The sequence below is a fragment of the Chenopodium album genome, chromosome 23 (genome assembly GCF_948465745.1).
Source record: "Chenopodium album chromosome 23, dcCheAlbu1.1, whole genome shotgun sequence".
Classification (NCBI taxonomy): Eukaryota; Viridiplantae; Streptophyta; class Magnoliopsida; order Caryophyllales; family Amaranthaceae; genus Chenopodium; species Chenopodium album.
Window position 1 is genome coordinate 32,189,473 of NC_137856.1, and position 19,983 is coordinate 32,209,455.

The 19,983-nt window shown below is 38.0% G+C and overlaps 1 protein-coding gene across 1 annotated transcript; it reads right to left on the bottom strand.

Moving 5' to 3' along the window:
• Positions 1 to 7,991: 7,991 nt before the first annotated feature.
• Positions 7,992 to 9,278, bottom strand: LOC145609740 (fasciclin-like arabinogalactan protein 21). The gene has a single exon (XM_081665203.1). It carries the CDS (start codon positions 9,276 to 9,278, stop codon positions 7,992 to 7,994), a length of 1,287 nt encoding a protein of 428 aa, XP_081521329.1.
• Between the last annotated feature and the right edge of the window lie 10,705 nt (positions 9,279 to 19,983).

The following is a 19,983-nucleotide window of genomic DNA, read 5'->3' on the forward strand; positions in this document are numbered from 1 at the left end:
ATGTAAGTATACATACTCAATACATAATTGTATTTTGTTTTGTGATCCCGATGAATTTTGTTATTAATATATTATATTACCATTGTGACTTCAAATTTTGAATTAATCTGTACAACTTAGACTCTAAAAGAGAAAAAAAAAATGTTGAATTACATTGAGACTAGTAGGGGGATTTTTTTTTTTTTTTATTATTATTACAGCTACACAAGCATTAGCTCATTTTTGTTCACTAAAAAGATTTACATTTTGTTATGTCCATGGAATATAATAACCTTAGGGCCGACTTAGGCCTTGTTCTCTTCACCTTAAAAAAAAATAATATTAAGTAAAAATAATTTTTGTTCAGTAAAAATAAGTTCAATTTTGTAAACTAAAGTTCAGTTCAGTAAAATTCAGTTTTCTTAAAGAAGAATTCTAATAGAAAATTAGTAAAAATAATTTCAGTTCAGCAAAAATAATTTCAGTTCAGTAAAATTAATTTAAGTTCAATAAATAATATATATAAGTTCAGCATATATAATTTTGTTTCAGTAAAAATAATTTCAGTTCAGCAAAAATAAGATGAAGAGAACGAGGCATATTTGTAAACGAATTAGGCCTTTTTTTTGGTAATTCATTATTTGTTTACCATAAATCATAATTCAGTGTTTAACGCTTTGCAATGCATAACTTTAACATGCATTAACATAAATTTACAAGATCTCTCATATAGCTGATTAAAATTTCCATTAAGGATACAAATAAATCACAATAGCCTGTCAAATAAGAGACTGTAAATAATGAATGCAATGTTTTTGATGTAGATAAAGTTATTTTCCATCTAGGTTCTTCTTTAAAAAAGTTAATTCATGAGATTTATCATCTAGACACAAAGTTAATATTGACTAGTGGACGTGTTGCTTGATATGTTGAGGAACAAGGGAGTTATGCAGCTCGGATTTATGGGGATGTTGGTCTTCGTCCTTGTAATACCCGAGATTTTAAATCTTGATTTATTATACCTAATTTTATTTTATTAGCATAATTAAAGTTTAATTTATATTTTACCCAGTATGACTATTTTATTCTTAATCTTATTTTATGATTATATTATTTCAGAATCTAATTATACGAAGCAAAGTAATTATTTTAAAATGTATTTCGGGTTAATAAGTCATATTTTTATGTTTTGTCAAAAATTGAAAGATTTACATAAAATCTGTATATCTTTCCGAGAAGGTGAAATTACCAAAATGCCCTTATGCATCGAAAAAGGACAAAATCCACCTCTTCCTTGTTCTTTCTTCACGGTTAAGCATTGGAAGTCAAAATTTGCTTCTTTCCCATTGGATGTTCACTTGTTTCACTTATCATCACAACAAAGGTCAGGTGATCAGCTTAATTTTCATACATATCAAATTAATATGGTAATCTTGATCTTTACTCTTCCTTCCCTTGTAAGTTTCTTGTACCAAGTTATTAACACCCATAAGTTTGACTGCGGAAGAGACACCTGACAACACTATTGCCTTAATCACCGTGCCTTTTCCCTGCTCCAGGCCGTTGTTGCCTACCTTATTCTTACCGTCGACCAAACTCATACACCGCAGCCACGCACTCTTCTTCTTCTTCCATTCGTGTCATGTTTGGTGAAACCGAGAACACTATTTGAGACTACTCTGTACACATGAAACCAAAGTGAGCTTATTTTGTTTGCTCTTATTTTGATTATAAGTTTATCCTTTATTTGAGATACAAACTCTTAACTTTCTTTGAAAACGATTATGTAGATATTTTGATGATAAGAAAATGGTGTTAAAAATGTAGTAGTAGCTTGCTATCTAATTTCTATGTTTTTTCTTATTTTACTCTTAAAAGTGTAGTGTTTGTTTATATTCTAATACTAGTTTAAATCTCGTGCAATACACGGTTGTTATTAATTTTTTAAAGAGTTATTATTGTATTGAATTTTTAAAAAAAATTATACTCATAATATTAATTCAAAAGTAAACATAAAAATATATTAGTTGGATTTATATGGAGAGTTATCATTGTTAAGAATTTTAACTGGAAGAAAGATATTTTTCATTATTATAATTTGATTTCCTTAAAGAATCTTCATAAAAAAACGGAAAGTAAAATGGGCGGGAAAATTGTTAATGACATTGTGACAAGTGTCACTTTAGATTAGCTTTTAATATAGGTTAATTGATTGATTGATTATTTTGCACAAGGAATTGATGATTATGTACTTCGTACATTCAACTTCCTAAAAATGAGTTTTGATACTAGAGCAATTTTAGAGTTCTCTAAATTAAAGTTTTTATAGTAATATTTTCTACTAATATGAATAGTGGTAGTATCTATTTATAAAGTAATGCTCATTTTACTCAAAATGAGGTAATACTTGTTTTGTTTCTAAAAATAAGCTTATACTTGTTCTATCAAAGGTTTTGAATTGAGAGGTTACTAATGAATATTTATTATTACTAGGTATGATCGAATGAGTCATAGCAATGAAAAACTAATGATGGAGGTTATAGAGCTCGGATGATAATTATGAGGCTAAGTGAGATGATTAAAGATAATCGAATGAGGTAATCATTATTTCTAGCAATTATGTCTAGCCCTATGTGTGTAACCATTATGTTTTGCAATTGTGTTCAGTTCCGTATCTGTAACTATTATGTTTAGCTACTGCATGTGTTTAGACCTGTATGTGTGACAATTATATCTAGTTATTATGAGTACATGTGTGTAATTTTAATGACATGTTATTGTATCATACGTATGCATGTATGGTATGTTTGGCATGTTATGATTTAAAAGCGTGGTATGTGCAAATGACTTAATAAATGACTTGCGAGATGATCAACATGTTCATTGATGTATTTCAGTCTTATGATTTATATGAATGATTTTACATGTATACAATGTTTTCTCAATTTGTGGAACTCTCGAAAGTATGTTAATAAACTACGAATAACTTATTAAAAGATACATAACTTAATAAATGAAAGTGAAAGACCTAGTCCGTCTGGCAGTATATGTTATGTTTCGGTCATGCAATGCATGTACCCATGGGGCACCTGCCCAACTATGTCGAGCACCGGCTCTATGTTATGGGCACCGGCCCATCGCAGAAGACGTTCTGCCATGTCATACTGTCCAGCGACTAGCATGTCCACCAAAAAGATTACGAATATCTGAATTTTGTTAAAGGACTTATGAGAACTCACAAGGATACTCTATTAATGAGTTTTACGATATACTGATAAGTACGATCGTTCATAAAGCTGTCTTACCATCATACAAGGTGATAAGAATGCTATGAATAACAGGTATTTCTAGTTATTTTATTAATCTATAAGATATGTGGACGTGATCTGTTATGTTATGCCCCTGTTAAATGTTTAACGCTAATGATATTTTATTCAATTAAGTGTTACGAATGAATGATTATGAATTGTGCCAATGTGCTATGAATTTATATGAGGTATAAAGTTGTTCAGAAATGATTTTGTAACACCCCGACCCCAAACAAATTAGGGAGGGGCCTATTGTCACGAAATGCGCATCGAGGGCCAACAACTGTCCCCACAGACCAACACGAGTCATTCCGGCGCATTTTGTCCTCACTCATGCGCACCCCGAGAAAACTTCCCAGGAGGTCACCCATCCCAAGACTACTCCCAGCCAAGCACGCTTAACTATGGAGTATTCTTAGAATATGGGCTCCCTAAAAGGAAGATGCATCTTGTTGATATGAGTAGTATATCAAACTCCTTTAAAGCAATCATGAGGGGTATTACAGATTTAATATGATACGAGGTTACATTTGTCGACATTGGAAAATTGGAAAATGAACTGAACATAGAAAATAAGTGAGTTATAGGTGGAGGAAAGTATGTTTATGAAATAGGGAATTAATTAATCCCACACGAATGAAAGTTATGTTATGTCCAAAACATGTACTTACCTATGATCTTATGTAAAGGGAATGATCCTTGCCGACTCAACTTTTAAAAATAATGATATTATATTATTTCTGAACAACTATGAATGCATAAGGAATAAGATATGTGCTCAAATGATTTTGAAAGAAAAACGGTTTTACAAGCTAGAGTAATGTTACTAAGTTTTCCACTCATTTTTGGATTTTTTCCCGTGTTTTCTATGTTTTCTATTTTTATGGATAATTACAGGGATAATGATGACGAAGCTAACATCAAAGGCAAAAGGATTAAAGGAGTTTAAATAGTTGAGGGATTATGGAATCAAGGGTTATGTATTATGAATCATTGAGAGCTGAGACAGATCTGTTATTTTATTACTGTAAGGAAGACCGGAGTTGTATAATTTATTGAATTTTCTTATTAAGGAGTATGTTTATTTATGGGCCCATAATCCACAGGTGATTATGAGATTATCTATATGATTGATTCCGCTGCGTATGATGAGTAAAGAATGGTTTATCTATGGCTAATTAATTTCCGCTGTGAATGACGCATTAAGTACGGTCCGGTAACGCCAATTAAAAGTCGGGGCGTTACAAGATTTTAGCAATAAAGGAAAGTGTGTTTTTGGAGGGAAAAAATTATACCAGGAATTGACACGTACCATTAATGGTGTCAATTTTAGTATTATGTTATTGATTGATTGATATATATATATATATATATATATATATATATATATATATATATATATATATATATATATATATATATATATATATATATATATATATATATATATATATATATATATATATATATATATATAAAATTTGCTTTATGAAATTTTAAACATAAGAGTAAAATTTAGAACATCTAATTTTAAGGTTATGAACATGTGAATAAAAATCTAGAATAAATTGATATAGAATATAGAAAGTGTGAGTAAATAATTTAGAACATATGAGTAAAAAAATAGAACATACGCTTTAAAATCTGGAACATATAATTAAAAATCTTAATTAGAACATACGTTTTAAAATTTAGAACATATAAGTTAAAATTTTGGAACAAGTTATTTAAAATTTATGACATCAAACTTAACTAACTTATGGTTTAGAGCATGTGAGTACTAAATTAGAACATTTGATTTAAATTAGAACACCTAAGGAAAAGTTTAGAACATCAGATTAAAAATTTAGAACATACGAGTAAAAATTTAGAACATAAAGAGTGTTTTCACATAAGAAAAATTCTCATGAGACCCTTCCCCTATATATATATATTCGCTTGGCCGCGGCTACTACAATTTTCAATTTGACAGCACGATAGATAGAGTCTGGGGCGATTCCTCGGCTCCTAGAGGCTCGAGAGACCTTTCCGACAAAACGTCGCGTCTTGCCGCTGGGTAAAGGCAGGTAGAGAGATGAAAGGACAACTTCACGCTGAGGTCCATAAAGGGAAATCCGGCCTCCTTGATCCTCGCCCCAAAGCCAACGCATGAGTTTGGTGCTCTCCATTAACCGCTCAAATCTTGTGCTCAAAGAGGTCTCGGTACCTTATTCTTGGAGCTAGGCTAAAACTCGTCCACATCTCCTATCCGAACGATCATCTCCTGTCGTCCTTCCGGCTTGCTATCTCTTTATATCTCGAATCCGTCGTGATGGTAGGACTCTTTCTTCGCCTTGGCTGTTGATTAAATTGAAGACATCCTTCCTGCTTTTAGAGGCGCCATCTTTCTTAACTTAAGAAAAAACGTGACTGCTTTTAGAGGCGCCATCTTCCTGCATATATGTATGTATGTACATATATATGTATGTATATATATATATTTTTTTTTTAAAAATAAATTTTTAAAAAAACCGTGGTGGCCCGCTGCCCGGCACGGCTTGCAAACCATGTGAGTCGTGTCGTTGGCTAGGGTGTGCCAAATTTTGGCACGGCACGACCCAACACGATCCCCACCTTGGCACGTCCCGTGACGGCCCAACACAGCATAACGCCCGCATTTACTAGGAACCATGAGGGGCATGTTTTGGTGGCTGCAACGCGAAGATGTCGAGCTTTCTGGTCCTTGAGATTGCTGAAGCTAAGGCAATGCTTTTTGCTCTTAAAATTGGGAAGAGATATGGCTACTTGGATATTTTTCTAGAGTCAGACTGCAAACTTGTTATTGAAAAGCTTTCAAAGAATGTGTTGTCGTTACGTTGGAGGCTGATGCAGTTCTTGGTGATATCCTTGCTCTATGTTCTGATATCCTGTCTGTTGGTTGGTCTCATGTGAAACGTGATGGTAATATTGTTGCTCTTAAGTTAGCTAAACTAGTTCCTTTTGGTTTTGAACAAACTTGGGAAAATCATTCCCCCCAAGATGTTTCTTCGTATATACTTATGGACATTTTGTCTCTTAATTAATTGATGGTTCTAGTTTGTTTCAAAAAATCTAGACACAAAGCAAGTGTATAAGGTACTGAAAATTTTAAGGTACAGCAGCCTGTACCTAGCAAGGTACAGACAAAAAAACGCGAAAAGAACATGTAGTAGTTTTTTAAAGAACATAAAGTTGTTTTGTAAAGAACATATGACTGTTTTATAAAGAACATCCAATTTATGGTTTTTTATACATCTAAAAAACATCCGTAATATTCATAAAGGACGTGAAAAAAACATCTGTAATATTTATAAAGAACATGAAAAAAACATCTGTAATATTTATAAAGAACATGAAAATATTATGTAAATGAACATTATTTATGTATATTCACCATAATTTTTTTTTTTTTAAAAAATCAAAGAATATTTCACAATAAGTAATTAACATTATTTCACAAATGAAAGTACATTACGCTTATAATTAAGGAACATGAACATATGTTCTTTTCACTCTTTTTTAAATAAAAATATGTTCTTTTTACTTTAGATATATGCTCATTACTTTTTAATAGTATGTTCTTTTCACTATAACGGTATGTTCTTTACATGTGTGTAACGGTTGTACGATGCAAGTTACCTACGCCTGTAGGAGCCATGTGTGACAAGGAACATTATTTTCCTAACTTTCATTCGTGAATTTTGTAATGGGCTTGAAAGGGAAGGATGTTGAGTACTTGAGTTAGTGGCTTAAATCAATCCATATAAAGCCCCTAATGATTTACAAGGTAAGTATATTTATATGGACATAACAAAATGCAAATCTTTTTTAGTGAGGTTTTTTTCTATCACTTGTGGTTTTAAAAAACCCTCATACCGGTCTCAATATAATTCAATATTTTTTAACTCTAAAGTCTAAATTGTATTGATTAAGTAAGAATATGACATTACAATGGTAAAGTAATTAAGTAAGAAACTACACAGATCATCTAAGGATCATACCACATTATACAATCGTATACCGAGTTTTTATACTTTCATTCCTCTTAGTTACTCCATTTTTCAGGAAAATCGAAAGATTAGATATAAAACGGACATGAAATATGTATCATCAAATCTAAACTTTATCACTTATCAATCATTTTTCACAGCATAATTAGTGAGTGTGTACCTTTTTATTTCCAGCCTTTGTCTAGCTCATTACAATTTGGTAAATTACTCTATAACTAAAATTAATTGCAAATTTGTCAAATTTGTTGTACATGCCCATATTTAAGCAAGCGTACGTAACTAATGAAACAACAGTTCATTGAAGATTCCACACACCCCTCTGATTTTTATAGCGCCACAACTTTGAATAACTTCGTAATCTATGATGCACAAACCACCATTTTTATTTGCTAATGAACAATTAACAGAAAGCTTAAATCAGTAATTCAAATGACAGTAAAAAAAAATAAAATAAAAACAGAGTTAACAATTATTCCAATTCAAAAACGAAACTTCACTAGTATTGAGTATTCTGTTCATCTACAAACCGAGTACATGCTGCTTACACTCATCACAAACTAAACACACAAATTGAGGAAATAGTAATCGAAACAAAACGACGCAACTAATACTATTAAAACGACATCAATAGAATATTGCAAAATCAGGTCAATTATTAGCATGACTAAAAAGATGATCAAAGACCTTGATGAATATCATCCATCTGATTAACCACCACTGGATTGTTCATAATCAAAGCAGGAGAAGGAGCAGAAGTCTGAGAAGAAGTAGGGCGTACATTACCAAAGCTAGACCCGCTTACATCAGATCCATACTCACCAGCAGTAATCGGATAAAATCCTGACCGTCCAGTAGAAACAGGGATTGATTGACGGAGATGAGGGAATGGAGAACCAATACCGTGTACAACAAGCTTGTAGTTGTAGATGAGGTCTGGATACTTGATTTTGACGTAGTTGATTCTCACCGGAGACGAAGTTCCGCCGCCGCCTGGGGTGGTGATGGTGAGGGTTTCGCCGGATTCGAGCGTCGGAAGCACCGTTGACGGCGGCAGAGACTCGAGATCGGCGAGTTTCAGCATTTGGTTAGGGATTATGTGGAACCTAACGCCGTGAACGTAGGAGTGACCTCCTTGGAAGATGGAGGAGTCGTCGACGGCGAAGATCGTCATGTTTTGGAGAGTGACGAGCTCGGCGTACTTGACACGCATCGCGAGAGCGAGGAAGCTGTAGCCGCTTAATCGGAGGCGGATTCCGGCGTCGACGAGCATCATCCGAGTTAAGGCGACGGAAGGTGAGAGATGACGGAGAGAGAGTGACGTCATCCTGTCCATTGAGCAGGAGTAGGGTGAGAGGTGAGAGATGAAGCCTTGGAGGCCATGGATGATGACGTGGTCGCTGATGAAGAGGTTTGGATGAGTGATTTCGGCGCCGCCGATGAAGATTTTGGTGGAATTTGCGGCGGAGGTGACGGTTAAGCAGCGACCGGGGAGAATCGACTCGATTTTCGTGCCGAAAATGAGCTGATTAAGGTAATCCAGAGGATAGATTCCAGGAACAGTGTGTTCCTGGAGAAGGAGAGTGAGCGAGCAGGAAGTGCAAGTTCGCAGCGAAGCATCCGCCGGAGCGAAGACGGTGACAGGGCCGAGCCACGGCGAGTGCGAGGCGGAGGACAGAGAGAGCGAGTGCGACGCCATTGCAAAGTCGGTGAAGCCGAGTTCGCTGAGGATTTTGGTGATGGAGTAGAGAGGAGAGAGAAACTCAGGCGAACGCAGAGCTTCGGAGGAGGAGTACGAAAATGGCGGCGGAGAAGAGGCGGCGGTCGAGGAAGGTGAAGGTGAGGTTGAAGATGAAGAGAATGTGAAGGTTGAGGTTGATGACTGAGCATCAATGGCGGCGGGAAGGACTGAAAGTGAGGTGAAAATCACCATGAAAATGATGGCAAGGTGTGGCTGAGACGCCATTGTTGAGAGCTTGAAAATGGAGGAGAGAGAGAGAGTGGAAGATTGTAAAAATGAGAAAGTTGTGTGAGCGTAGATTCTGGTGACGGTTATTGGGGGTATTTATAGAAATTAGCCACGTTGCCACGTTGGCGATTCTATACCCTTCTATTTTCCCGCCAAAAAAACAACAAAAAACTCCTCTGTTCTTTTCCGATTTCACTCCTTTTACCATGTAAATATGTACAAATTAATTTATACGGAGTAGAAAATGTTACTTGTATTAATTTTGTGAATTAAAGCAAATTTTATTCAATAATTAAAGCAAATTTTATATTTTTCTTATATGTATGTAAGTGGTTGTTTGACTAATTTTGATGTACATTTTCAAATTATTCACTTTTATCATTTTTATAAGTTAAAAAATAAATTTATACTCGTACTGTCGTACATAGTTAACATTGTATGCTGACAAGTTTGTCTACTTAAATTGATAAAAGTAATAATAATATGAGGGTAGTTATAGTGACTTCATTACATAAACAAATGCAAGCATATTGCATGCATTATTATATGTACTTGCAATAGATCAATACAAAATGAATGGTCAATACAAATACTATGGAATTAGCTAGTTTTCAACTAATAAATCTTAGCATTCTCGATCTCTTATTCTATCCCATTATCTTATCAGAATGTGGTGTTTAGTTTAAAGCAAAAAATAAATTATATATGTCGATATCAAAACATATACAGTATACAAAAGTGATTTATACGATCAATAGTGTTTCTGGAAAACAGAGTTGCTCCTGGGAGTCTTAGAGTATTCCTCGGAGTTACGGTAATAATGTCAAGATGTCTTAAGGCAAAGTCCTAGTAATGTCCGAATTTCCCTCCGTTATGCCTTGCTGTCCGAGAGCTAGGCCTGCAAAAGAGAGAAGGTTAACTGCCCCGGGGGTGTGACCCGGGAAAGCCCCTCCGATGCTTAAGTCAGCAATCGTACTTTAGAGAGAGAAAGTAGACAGAGAAAGAAGAGAGAGAATTAGAGAATTAGGAAAAAGTTACCTTTGCTAATGATTGGAGAGCTATTTATAGATGTACTTTCTGGTGGCAGAAGTTGTACTTAGTTGGATTGATTAGGGGTAAATCCGTACTTGGTGCTGACTAATGATGGGCTGGATAATGGAGGGGTATTTTCGTAATTCCAGGTCAATGGGCTTAGGACAATGGACTTAGCCCAAACATTTAGCCCCACGCGTGATGTGGGAACGAGATCACATGACGTTCAGATATCATGCGGAATAAAAATAAGAGAGACTGTCTGATATACCGGAGAGAATCCCAAGGTGCTAAAACGAGCTCCAAGCGACTTGCAAGGGTGAAAACCAGCCCCAAGCAATGCTTTAAGGGTACTTTAACTCAGATGATTGAGCAGTTTGGGGGGCTAAGCCTGATAAGGGCTTAGGCACAACTGATGATTTATCCCTTTTTAGAATTTTTCTCAGCTCCATGTATTTTGCTGAAGGCATGTCTTATCTCCATCTCCCCTACCCTTAGGGCTTTTTGAGATAAGCTGATGATGTTTTAATGCTGATTAAGCTTGTAATTAAGCTTTAATCCTTCAATGGTGATATTCTGGGCTCAAGTATTACTTTAGGCCCAACTGAACCAGGGTTTTGAGGAGTTGCCATCTCCTTAGCTTGGAACATATGAACTCCCACTATACTTGCATTTGCCTGGGAATATTGGAATTTGGGTTTGACTTTGATAATTTTTTTGAGTTTCTGAATTTCGTGAACTGATGCTGGGGGTAAGTATATATGAGAATTTGAATTCCTTGATTTGATTGAGCCCCGGGGTAGAACGGCTATGCTCGGCCGAAATTAAGGGTTTTAATGTGAAAATTTTCGACTTTTCTGAGGGTGTACAAGCTGAAATCTGGGTGTGAATGCATTTTTATGTGTTTAAATTTCGGGTTCTCAGGGGTATAGCTAGTTATACTTGGGGGTGAACTCTGTGAGTGAGGTTAGAGATAAGCTGAGAGAGTGCGTGTGAGATCCAGAGGGGTAGGATCGAGAGAATTCGGGGTAATTGTGTTTTCGAGGCTTAGGATAAGCTGAATGCTTGGGTGTCTGCCTGATATGCTGGAGAGAAGGAGTGAAGAGTGAGGCCGGGTGAGGAGCGATGCCGCGGGATTTAGAGCAGGTTGAGAGGGTCGCGAGCATGCCGAGGGGGTACGCGACCCTGCTGAAGGGGTGGCTGCGCGAGGATACCGAGGGATACATGGTGCAGCCGAGGGAGTGAGATGCGAGAGAGTAGTGGTGAGCAGGTGCGGCTTGGCAGAGAGCCGAGAGGGTCGAGTGTGTCCGGAAGGATGGATGCGCGAGGACCCCGAGAGACAGCTAGGTGCTGAGGGGGTATGAGTGCGGGTAGCCCAGGTGAGGCGCGAGAGAAGTAAGAAATATATGAGTCTTACCCCGGGTTTTACTTGAACGCCGAGGAGTGAGATGGTGAAAAACTTGAATTTTTACCCCGAGGTGAGGGTGGAGCGAGAGAGATAGAGTTTTACCCCGGGGTGAGGGAGGAGTGAGTGAGCATTACCCCAGGGTGAGGGAGGAGTAAATGAGAGGAAGAGTGAGGTATGCTACCCCGGGGTGAGGGAGCCATACCCCGGGGTGAGGGAGTCATACCCCGGGGTGAGGGAGCATTGAGTGAGAATGAGAAGAGGGCATGCTCTCCGGGGTGAGGGAGCTAACCCCCGGGGTGAGGGAGCTATACCCCGGGGTGAAGGAGTACTGAGTGAGAGGTAGAAGAGGGCATGCTCTCCGGGGTGTTGGAGCTATACCCCGGGGTGAGGGAGCTATACCCCGGGGTGAAGGAGCATTGAGTGAGAGGTAGAAGAGGGCATGCTCTCCGGGGTGTTGGAGCTATACCCCGGGGTGAGGGAGCCATACCCCGGGGTGAGGGAGTATTGAATAAGAGTGAGAAAAGGACATGCTATCCGGGGTGTTAAGGTAGTTTGAGAAATAAAATCAAGTGACTTATACCCCCGGGCGAAGTTACTTTGAGAAATAACCAATTGACTTATACCCCCAGGCGGGAGTACTTTGAGAAATAAATCTGAGAGCTTTATACCCCGGGCCGAGGCACTTTGAGAATAACCCAAGAAGCTTTATAACTCTAATCAGAGGTACTTGAAAAAAAAAAATAAACCAAGTGACTTATACCCCCAGGCGGAGGTACTTTGAGAAATAAACCAAGTGTTTTATACCCCAAGCCGAGGTATCTTGAGAAATAAACCAAGAAGCTTTATACCCCAAGCCGAGGTATCTTGAGAAATAAACCAAGAAGCTTTATACCCCGGGCGGAGGGAGGCTGAGAGAGTGACTGAATAGGCCGAGCGGAGGGAGGCCAAGTTGAGAGAGTGATTGAATAGGCCAAGCGGAGGGAGGCCATGTTGAGAGAATGATAGAATAGGCCAAGCTGAGAAGGTGATTTAATAGGCCAAGCTGAGAAGGTGATTTAATAGGCCAAGCGGAAGGAGTAAAGAGAATACTCTATGCTGAGAGATGCTGATGGGCTTGACTTGTCATGTTGAGGCCTCCTCTAGGCCGAGGGCCTGGCTTCAAGTACCAAGAGCTTGCTCGAGCTGGGTCTATTAGCCAAGAGTTCGGCATGCATTATCTTTGCTAAAAATTACCCAAGGTTGAGGGGTGATATAGATAAGCCGGGAGCTAAGCCTTAGATAGCGACGCTGAGAGCCTGGGGTATGCCTTGTTTTGAGTTTGTCACAAACCCAAGAAAATTATTTTTCTCCTAATTGAAGCTTGATGATTATCTCTAACTTTTAAATTTTGTTGATGTTGTAGAGGCTAGTCCCCGGGGTGCGCTTGACTTGTATTGAAGAGATCTTTCGGCCGAAGTAAGCCTCCTAAATAAAATAGATGAGAGGTATGCTATTCCAATCATAGGGATAGGTTGGGGGCTAAACGAGACCCTTGTTATAGATGTATGAGAAGTAGTTCATCCCAACTTTTGGGATAGGCTGAGGAGAAGTATGTTATCCCAAATCTTGAGATAGGCTAGGGGCAAAACGAGACCCTTGTTATAGATGTATGAGAGGTAGTTCATCCCAACTTTTGGGATAGGCTGAGGAGAAGTACGTTATCCCAAATCTTGAGATAAGTTGAGGGCTAAACGAGCCCCTTGTTATATATGTATGAGAGGTAGGCTATCCCAACTTTTAGGATAGGCCGAGGGCTAAACGAGCCTCAAGTTATAAATATATGAGGGGTACGCTATCCCAACTTTTGGGATAGGCCGAGGGCTAAACGAGCCTTTTGTTATTTTAACGATTCGCCGGGACACTATCTCAAACATTGAGTATAGGCTAGCATCTTGCCCCAAACATTGGAACAAACTTGTTATTGATAACGTTAGTTAGCAACCCAGGGTGTCTTGTACGAAAGAAGGACCGGTGCTTTTTGAGAAGATAATGAATTCCCAAGATTTTAAAGCTTTAGGCAGCTATGTAGATAACCATCCCGAAAAATGAAAATGATGCACTATTAAAAGAAATAACTTCTAGTATAAGTTCTTATTGCCCCTAGGGCATCATTGTCATTTGAGAAGTTGCTCAGATACAACAACGTCTTAAGTCCGCATTCCAAGCATATCGGTTGCAGACTCCACCTTGTAGCTATTCATGATAGATGGGGAAGGATAGCTTAGGACCATGCAATTTAGAACTTGTGAGTGGAAGACCCTCGAGTGAATGACCTCCTTGATCTTGTAAAGTTCATGTTGAAGAGGGGTGCTTTCATCTTAGTATGGCCCTTAGCTAGGCATGTCAAGGGATTGGTATAAGCATATCCCTCGCCTAGGCATGCCGAGGAGATAATAGAAGCATATCCCTCGGCTAGGCGTGCCGAGGAAATGATAAAAGCATAGCCCTAGGGTAGGCATACCGAGGCGGTTGATAGAAGCATAACCCCAGGCTAGGCATGCCGAGGAGATGATATAAGCATGGTCGAGATGATAAAGGCATAGCCCTCGACTAGGCATGCCGAGGCGGTTGATAGAGGCACAGCTCTCGGCTAGGCTTGCTTAGGCGGTTGATAGAAGAATGACCCCCGGCTAGGCATGCCGAGGAGATGATAGAAGCATGGTTAAGATGATAAATGCATAGCCCTCGGCTAGGCATGCCGAGGCGGTTGATAGAAGCATGGTCCTCGGCTAGGCATGATGAGAATATGATAGAAGCTTGCAAAGGAGAAGATAGAAGCATAGCTCTCGGCTAGGCATGCCGAGGAGATGGTAGACGCTTAGCTCTCGGCTAGGCATGCCGAGACGGTTGACAAAAGCATAGCCCCTAGCTAGGCATGTCGAGGGGGTTGATAGAAGCATGGTCCTCGTCTAGGCATGATGAGAATATGATAGAAGCTTGCCAATTAAGGAGAAGATAGAAGCATAGCTCTCGGCTAGGCATGCCGAGGAGATGGTAGACGCTTAGCTCTCGGCTAGGCATGCCGAGACGGTTGACAAAAGCATAGCCCCTAGCTAGGCATGTCGAGGGGGTTGATAGAAGCATGGTCCTCGTCTAGGCATGATGAGAATATGATAGAAGCTTGCCAATTAAGGAGAAGATAGAAGCATAGCTCTCAGCTAGGCATGTTGAGGTGTTGATATAGGCATAATCCTCGGCTAGGCATGTCAAGGGGTTGATGGAGGCATTGCCCTCGGCTAGGTATGCCGAGGCGGTTGATAGAGGCATAGCCTTTGGCTAAGCATGCCGATGGGGTACGCTGGCAGGCCGAGGGGGTAGTCAAGCATGCCGAGGGGGTATCCTGGCAGGCCGAGGGGGTATCCTGGCAGGCCGAGAGGGTATCCTGGCAGGCCGAGGGGGTAGTCAAGCAGGCCGAGGGGGTATCCTGGCAGGCCGAGGGGGTATCCTGGCAGGACGAGAGGGTAGCCTGGCAGGTTGAGGGGGTATCCTGGCAGGCCAAGGGGTATCCTAGCAGGCCGAGGGGGTAGCCAGGCAGGCCGAGGGGGTATCCTGACAGGCCGAGGGGGTAGCCAGGCACGCTGAGGGGGTATCCTGGCAGGCCAAGGGGTAAGCCAGGCAGGCCGAGGGGATATCCTGGCAAGCCGAGGGGGAATGCTTGACTCTTTTCGCTTAGGCCAGGAGGAGGCTTGATGGAGCTGGGATACGTGAGGCTGAGGGTTAAGCTGTGGAGCGTTCCCCATCCTACTTTGCCCCCCGCCCGGGTTGATAAGTGCCCCTAGGCTTTCCTCAAGGTTTTTGTTGATGTGGGCTGCCAACTGATCCAAGTCTCGGCGGGTGACCACCTGAGGGCTATTCACCTCCTCAACGGGGTCGCTGCGAGCATGGGGCATCTCCTCGACTATATGAGCATGCCTAGACAAGAGAATCGGAGATTATCTAATAGCATCTTGATATGTACTGCGGGGACGCCTAGTGTTCACCATGACTTTTTGTTACTTATCCCCACAGACGGCGCCACCTGTTTCTGGAAAACAGAGTTGCTCCTGGGAGTCTTAGAGTATTCCTCGGAGTTACGGTAATAATGTCAAGATGTCTTAAGGCAAAGTCCTAGTAATGTCCGAATTTCCCTCCGTTATGCCTTGCTGTCCGAGAGCTAGGCCTGCAAAAGAGAGAAGGTTAACTGCCCCGGGGGTGTGACCCGGGAAAGCCCCTCCGATGCTTAAGTCAGCAATCGTACTTTAGAGAGAGAAAGTAGACAGAGAAAGAAGAGAGAGAATTAGAGAATTAGGAAAAAGTTACCTTTGCTAATGATTGGAGAGCTATTTATAGATGTACTTTCTGGTGGCAGAAGTTGTACTTAGTTGGATTGATTAGGGGTAAATCCGTACTTGGTGCTGACTAATGATGGGCTGGATAATGGAGGGGTATTTTCGTAATTCCAGGTCAATGGGCTTAGGACAATGGACTTAGCCCAAACATTTAGAATTGTCCTAAGCCCATTGACCTGGAATTACGAAAATAAATAGCTATAAAGTATGAGTAATATTTGAAAATATTTATATACTTTGGAATAGTTTCACACAATTGGCCTACCTTTGTTAGTAGTTATGTTCATTTAAGATTTTAAGTATATATTTGTTATTTTTATTAGACGTACCAATAACAAAACAAAGTGGTCTAAAAAAGAAGTGCGAGTAATTTTATTCATTCCCTATCACCCTATGGTCCTGGGTTAGGACAAAATTTATAATTATTCCAATCATACCACCCATCTATATTATCGATTCACCAATCACCATAATAGCTTCTGCAGCGATGTATTGGAGCACCCTAATCAATGGAGACTTGTAATAACTCATTATATTCTAGCCAATGTGGAGCTTTACCAATAGCTTGTAGACTGTGAATTGTGGAATTAATACAGATTTATTGGACAAATATCGTTTCACCTCTAAATTATTGGTTTTGACCTACGTACTAGTATACTACTTTAGCAGTAGACACTTGATTATGGAACAAAAATAGACTGAATATGTGAAATCATTATTTAAACCTTTCAATACATTACAACTTATCCTTTCTTTTGGTTAGTTATTGGATGATGGCATCGATTAAGCTAATATATATAATATAAAGCACTCCATATAAAACACTTTTACACTATTTAACAACTAATTAAGTTATTGGCCTGGCTGTGTTCGGTAAAGATATTTTAGAGAGCTTTTCAGTAAGAGCCTATTAGAGGGTTGACCATGCATTTTTATTTATAAAAGCTAATTCGAGTTTAATTTGCTAAATATGAGCTTTAAGATTATTAGCTCATTGAATCTTCATATTTGACTACTTTTTGGTCATTATATGATACACTGAAACAGATAAAAATTAATAACTATTTATCAAATACTTCTACATAATCAACTATTTACAATCGACTAAACTAGTCAAACCAGCCAATAACAAAATCAATCGGTCAAACCAGCTGTATCTATTAGTTACCAGCTACTCTGTATTTATTAAATTAAAGTAGATATATTTGACTATATATGATACATTAAGATTCACACTCGTTATAATTATTAAACAATCATCATTATTTCGCAATATATATAATATGAGATACAAAAAGTAATAAAAATAGGTGTTTAACATAAAGTTAATAATATTGAAATATTGGAATGCAACCTCAAACTAGATTTGATAAAAATAGAAAGAAATAACAATATGATTGCTCCGTATTTGAGTAGGTTAAAATCCCGCTTGATAATCGTGTTAGAAATTTTGCATCAAACATCATATCCTGTGGTATAAAGATCAAGGTAAAGTTTTGGGTGAGACGGACTCACGTGAGTCCACTATCATGTTTTTGGTGTTGCGGGCCTCGCGATCGGGTTTCGTTAGCCCGCGCCTTTTTATTGGACTTTTGTTATTGAGCCCGGTCTCACGTGAGTCCGGTCTCACACAAAACCTTTTGATCAATCAATTTCGTAACTGCACATATGATTTATTATTGTTAAGCAAATTCATTCTTTAAATAACTTGATTCCTTATGAAATTTGATGCAACAAAGATTTCTTACACACAATATGAATCAACAATAATTTTGAAAGAGATAAATATAATCAATAACGATACTTTAGCAACAATAACGGTTGGCAATGAAATCATATATTGTGGCTAAAAATGATATTTTAGAACTGAGATTTCAAACGGAAGTTTAACTTAGCTTGTTATTACCATATCAAAGAGATTATTATATTTATTACTCCATATTATGTACGTAATTAACTTGATTTTTTAAGAAAATTTGATGTCAACTATCCTTGTCATAATTATGATGATATTTTGACACGTTTTCTAGTTTCTACGTACATTGTAATAACAAAATAATCTCTGATTATTTTATCCTACTAACACGAATGGAATTTTTATTTTTGTTAACTAAATCATATTTTATCATTCAAATTTCCATTTTAATTAATTATACTTGATCACACAACCTTAATTTCCAACCTAATATGGAAGCTCAAAGCCACAAAGTAACGTTAATATCTTAAGAGTTAAAATTGAGATAATATATTATGTAATTAATTAAGCAGATAGCAAGTCAAAGAGATTTTACTTTGGCAATATTAATGATAAGAGATTCACAAAGTTGGCACAAGTTGTCTTACCATATATGAAGGATCTTTGAATTAATAACACTCTTTGCTATCTCTATAAAAGCCCTTCATCTAATTAATCTTAGTACTCTCTTAAACTTTAATCTCATTCAAGAAAATAAACACCCTTGTAGCCATGGATGTAAAGTCATCGTCGAGTTCTCTAGAGTCTCCGTCGTATAATTCTAGCTCCAAAAACACCATGCTTGATCTTAAGCTTTCGAGCTTTAGCCAAGACATGGTACCAACCAAACATGCTAATGGTGACGTGGCCAAGGAATTATCATCCGATCATCAAAAACGTAACAAGGCTCGTATTAGAGATTTTACGTGCAAGTATTGTCCTGGGAGGTTCTCTACCTCCCAAGCTCTAGGCGGCCATCAAAATGCTCATAAACAAGAGAGGGCTCGCGATAAGATGAGACAAGCCACGGGGTTCTCACCTTATTCGAGTACAAATAACTTGTACCAACCTTATTTTGGTATGTACAATAACATATCATACGGTGGATATTGCAAAAGGTCACCTCTTGGTGTAGTCAAAACGAATTCCATGATTCATAAGCCGGGTTTGGGTTATCGTATGCCGATGTATCAAGGCTATAGACACGGGTATGGTAGCACAAACCAGCCTAAAACATCATTGTTAGGAAATTCTCAAATATCATCATATGATAATTTGAGTATGTCGAATAATAATGTAAAGAACAATTACTCTCCATTCAATAACTTGAATAATCTTTCGAAATCTTTGCCTACTCTTGTTGAAGGAGGTTCGGCTCAAGTCCTACGTGGCGTAGGCGAAAATGTGATCATTGAGAGTGATAATTCTAAAAAAGGAGAGCTTCGTATTGATGGTGGTAAATTAGATCAAGTGAAGCCAGAGAAGTCAGGCCTTGATTTGTCCCTTAGGCTATAATTTATATGTATTTTAATTAATATTATTTATTGTTTATGGCAATTGAAGCCTTTTTCATTTGTTTAATTGGTTTGTTTACATAATTAAAGGATTTTTATTTATGTGTGTGTTTTATTGGTCAAATACTCAAATACATGATCAATAAATATTTTAGGCTCTTTAAAAAAAAAAACGAGTGTTAAACTGAATTGACTACATATTAGGTACAGACCGTACAGTACAATAATTTCTGATCTGATACATTGTTTACATGTCATTTGATGCAACTCTATCTTTTTCAATAACTCCGATCACGAAATTGTTAACTACATAAGTACTGTAATATCTAATACGTATTGTACGAGTTATTTTTTATTTTCATTATTTATAAAAAAAACACCATACATTTTTTCGTATGGGAGATTTCAGGATCATTACATGATACCATTTTTAGTTATTCATTCATGAGAAATACAAAGTGTTTTTATTTATAAGCTAGTATGAGTACTACATATATATTATATTGCCTTCACTTTTTTTTTTTACTACTTAACTTTAAAATATTGCTTTCAATTTTCTCTAGTTTATTCTTTTGTATTATTTCTTACCAAAAAATATATTAAAAAAAAGTAATCTTTTGTATTTTGAGGGGACTTGCGAAACAAA

What these genes read in the sequence shown, in the direction of transcription:
- LOC145609740 (XM_081665203.1), bottom strand. Translation starts at nt 9,278, where the DNA reads ATGGCGTCTCAGCCACACCTTGCCATCATTTTCATGGTGATTTTCACC.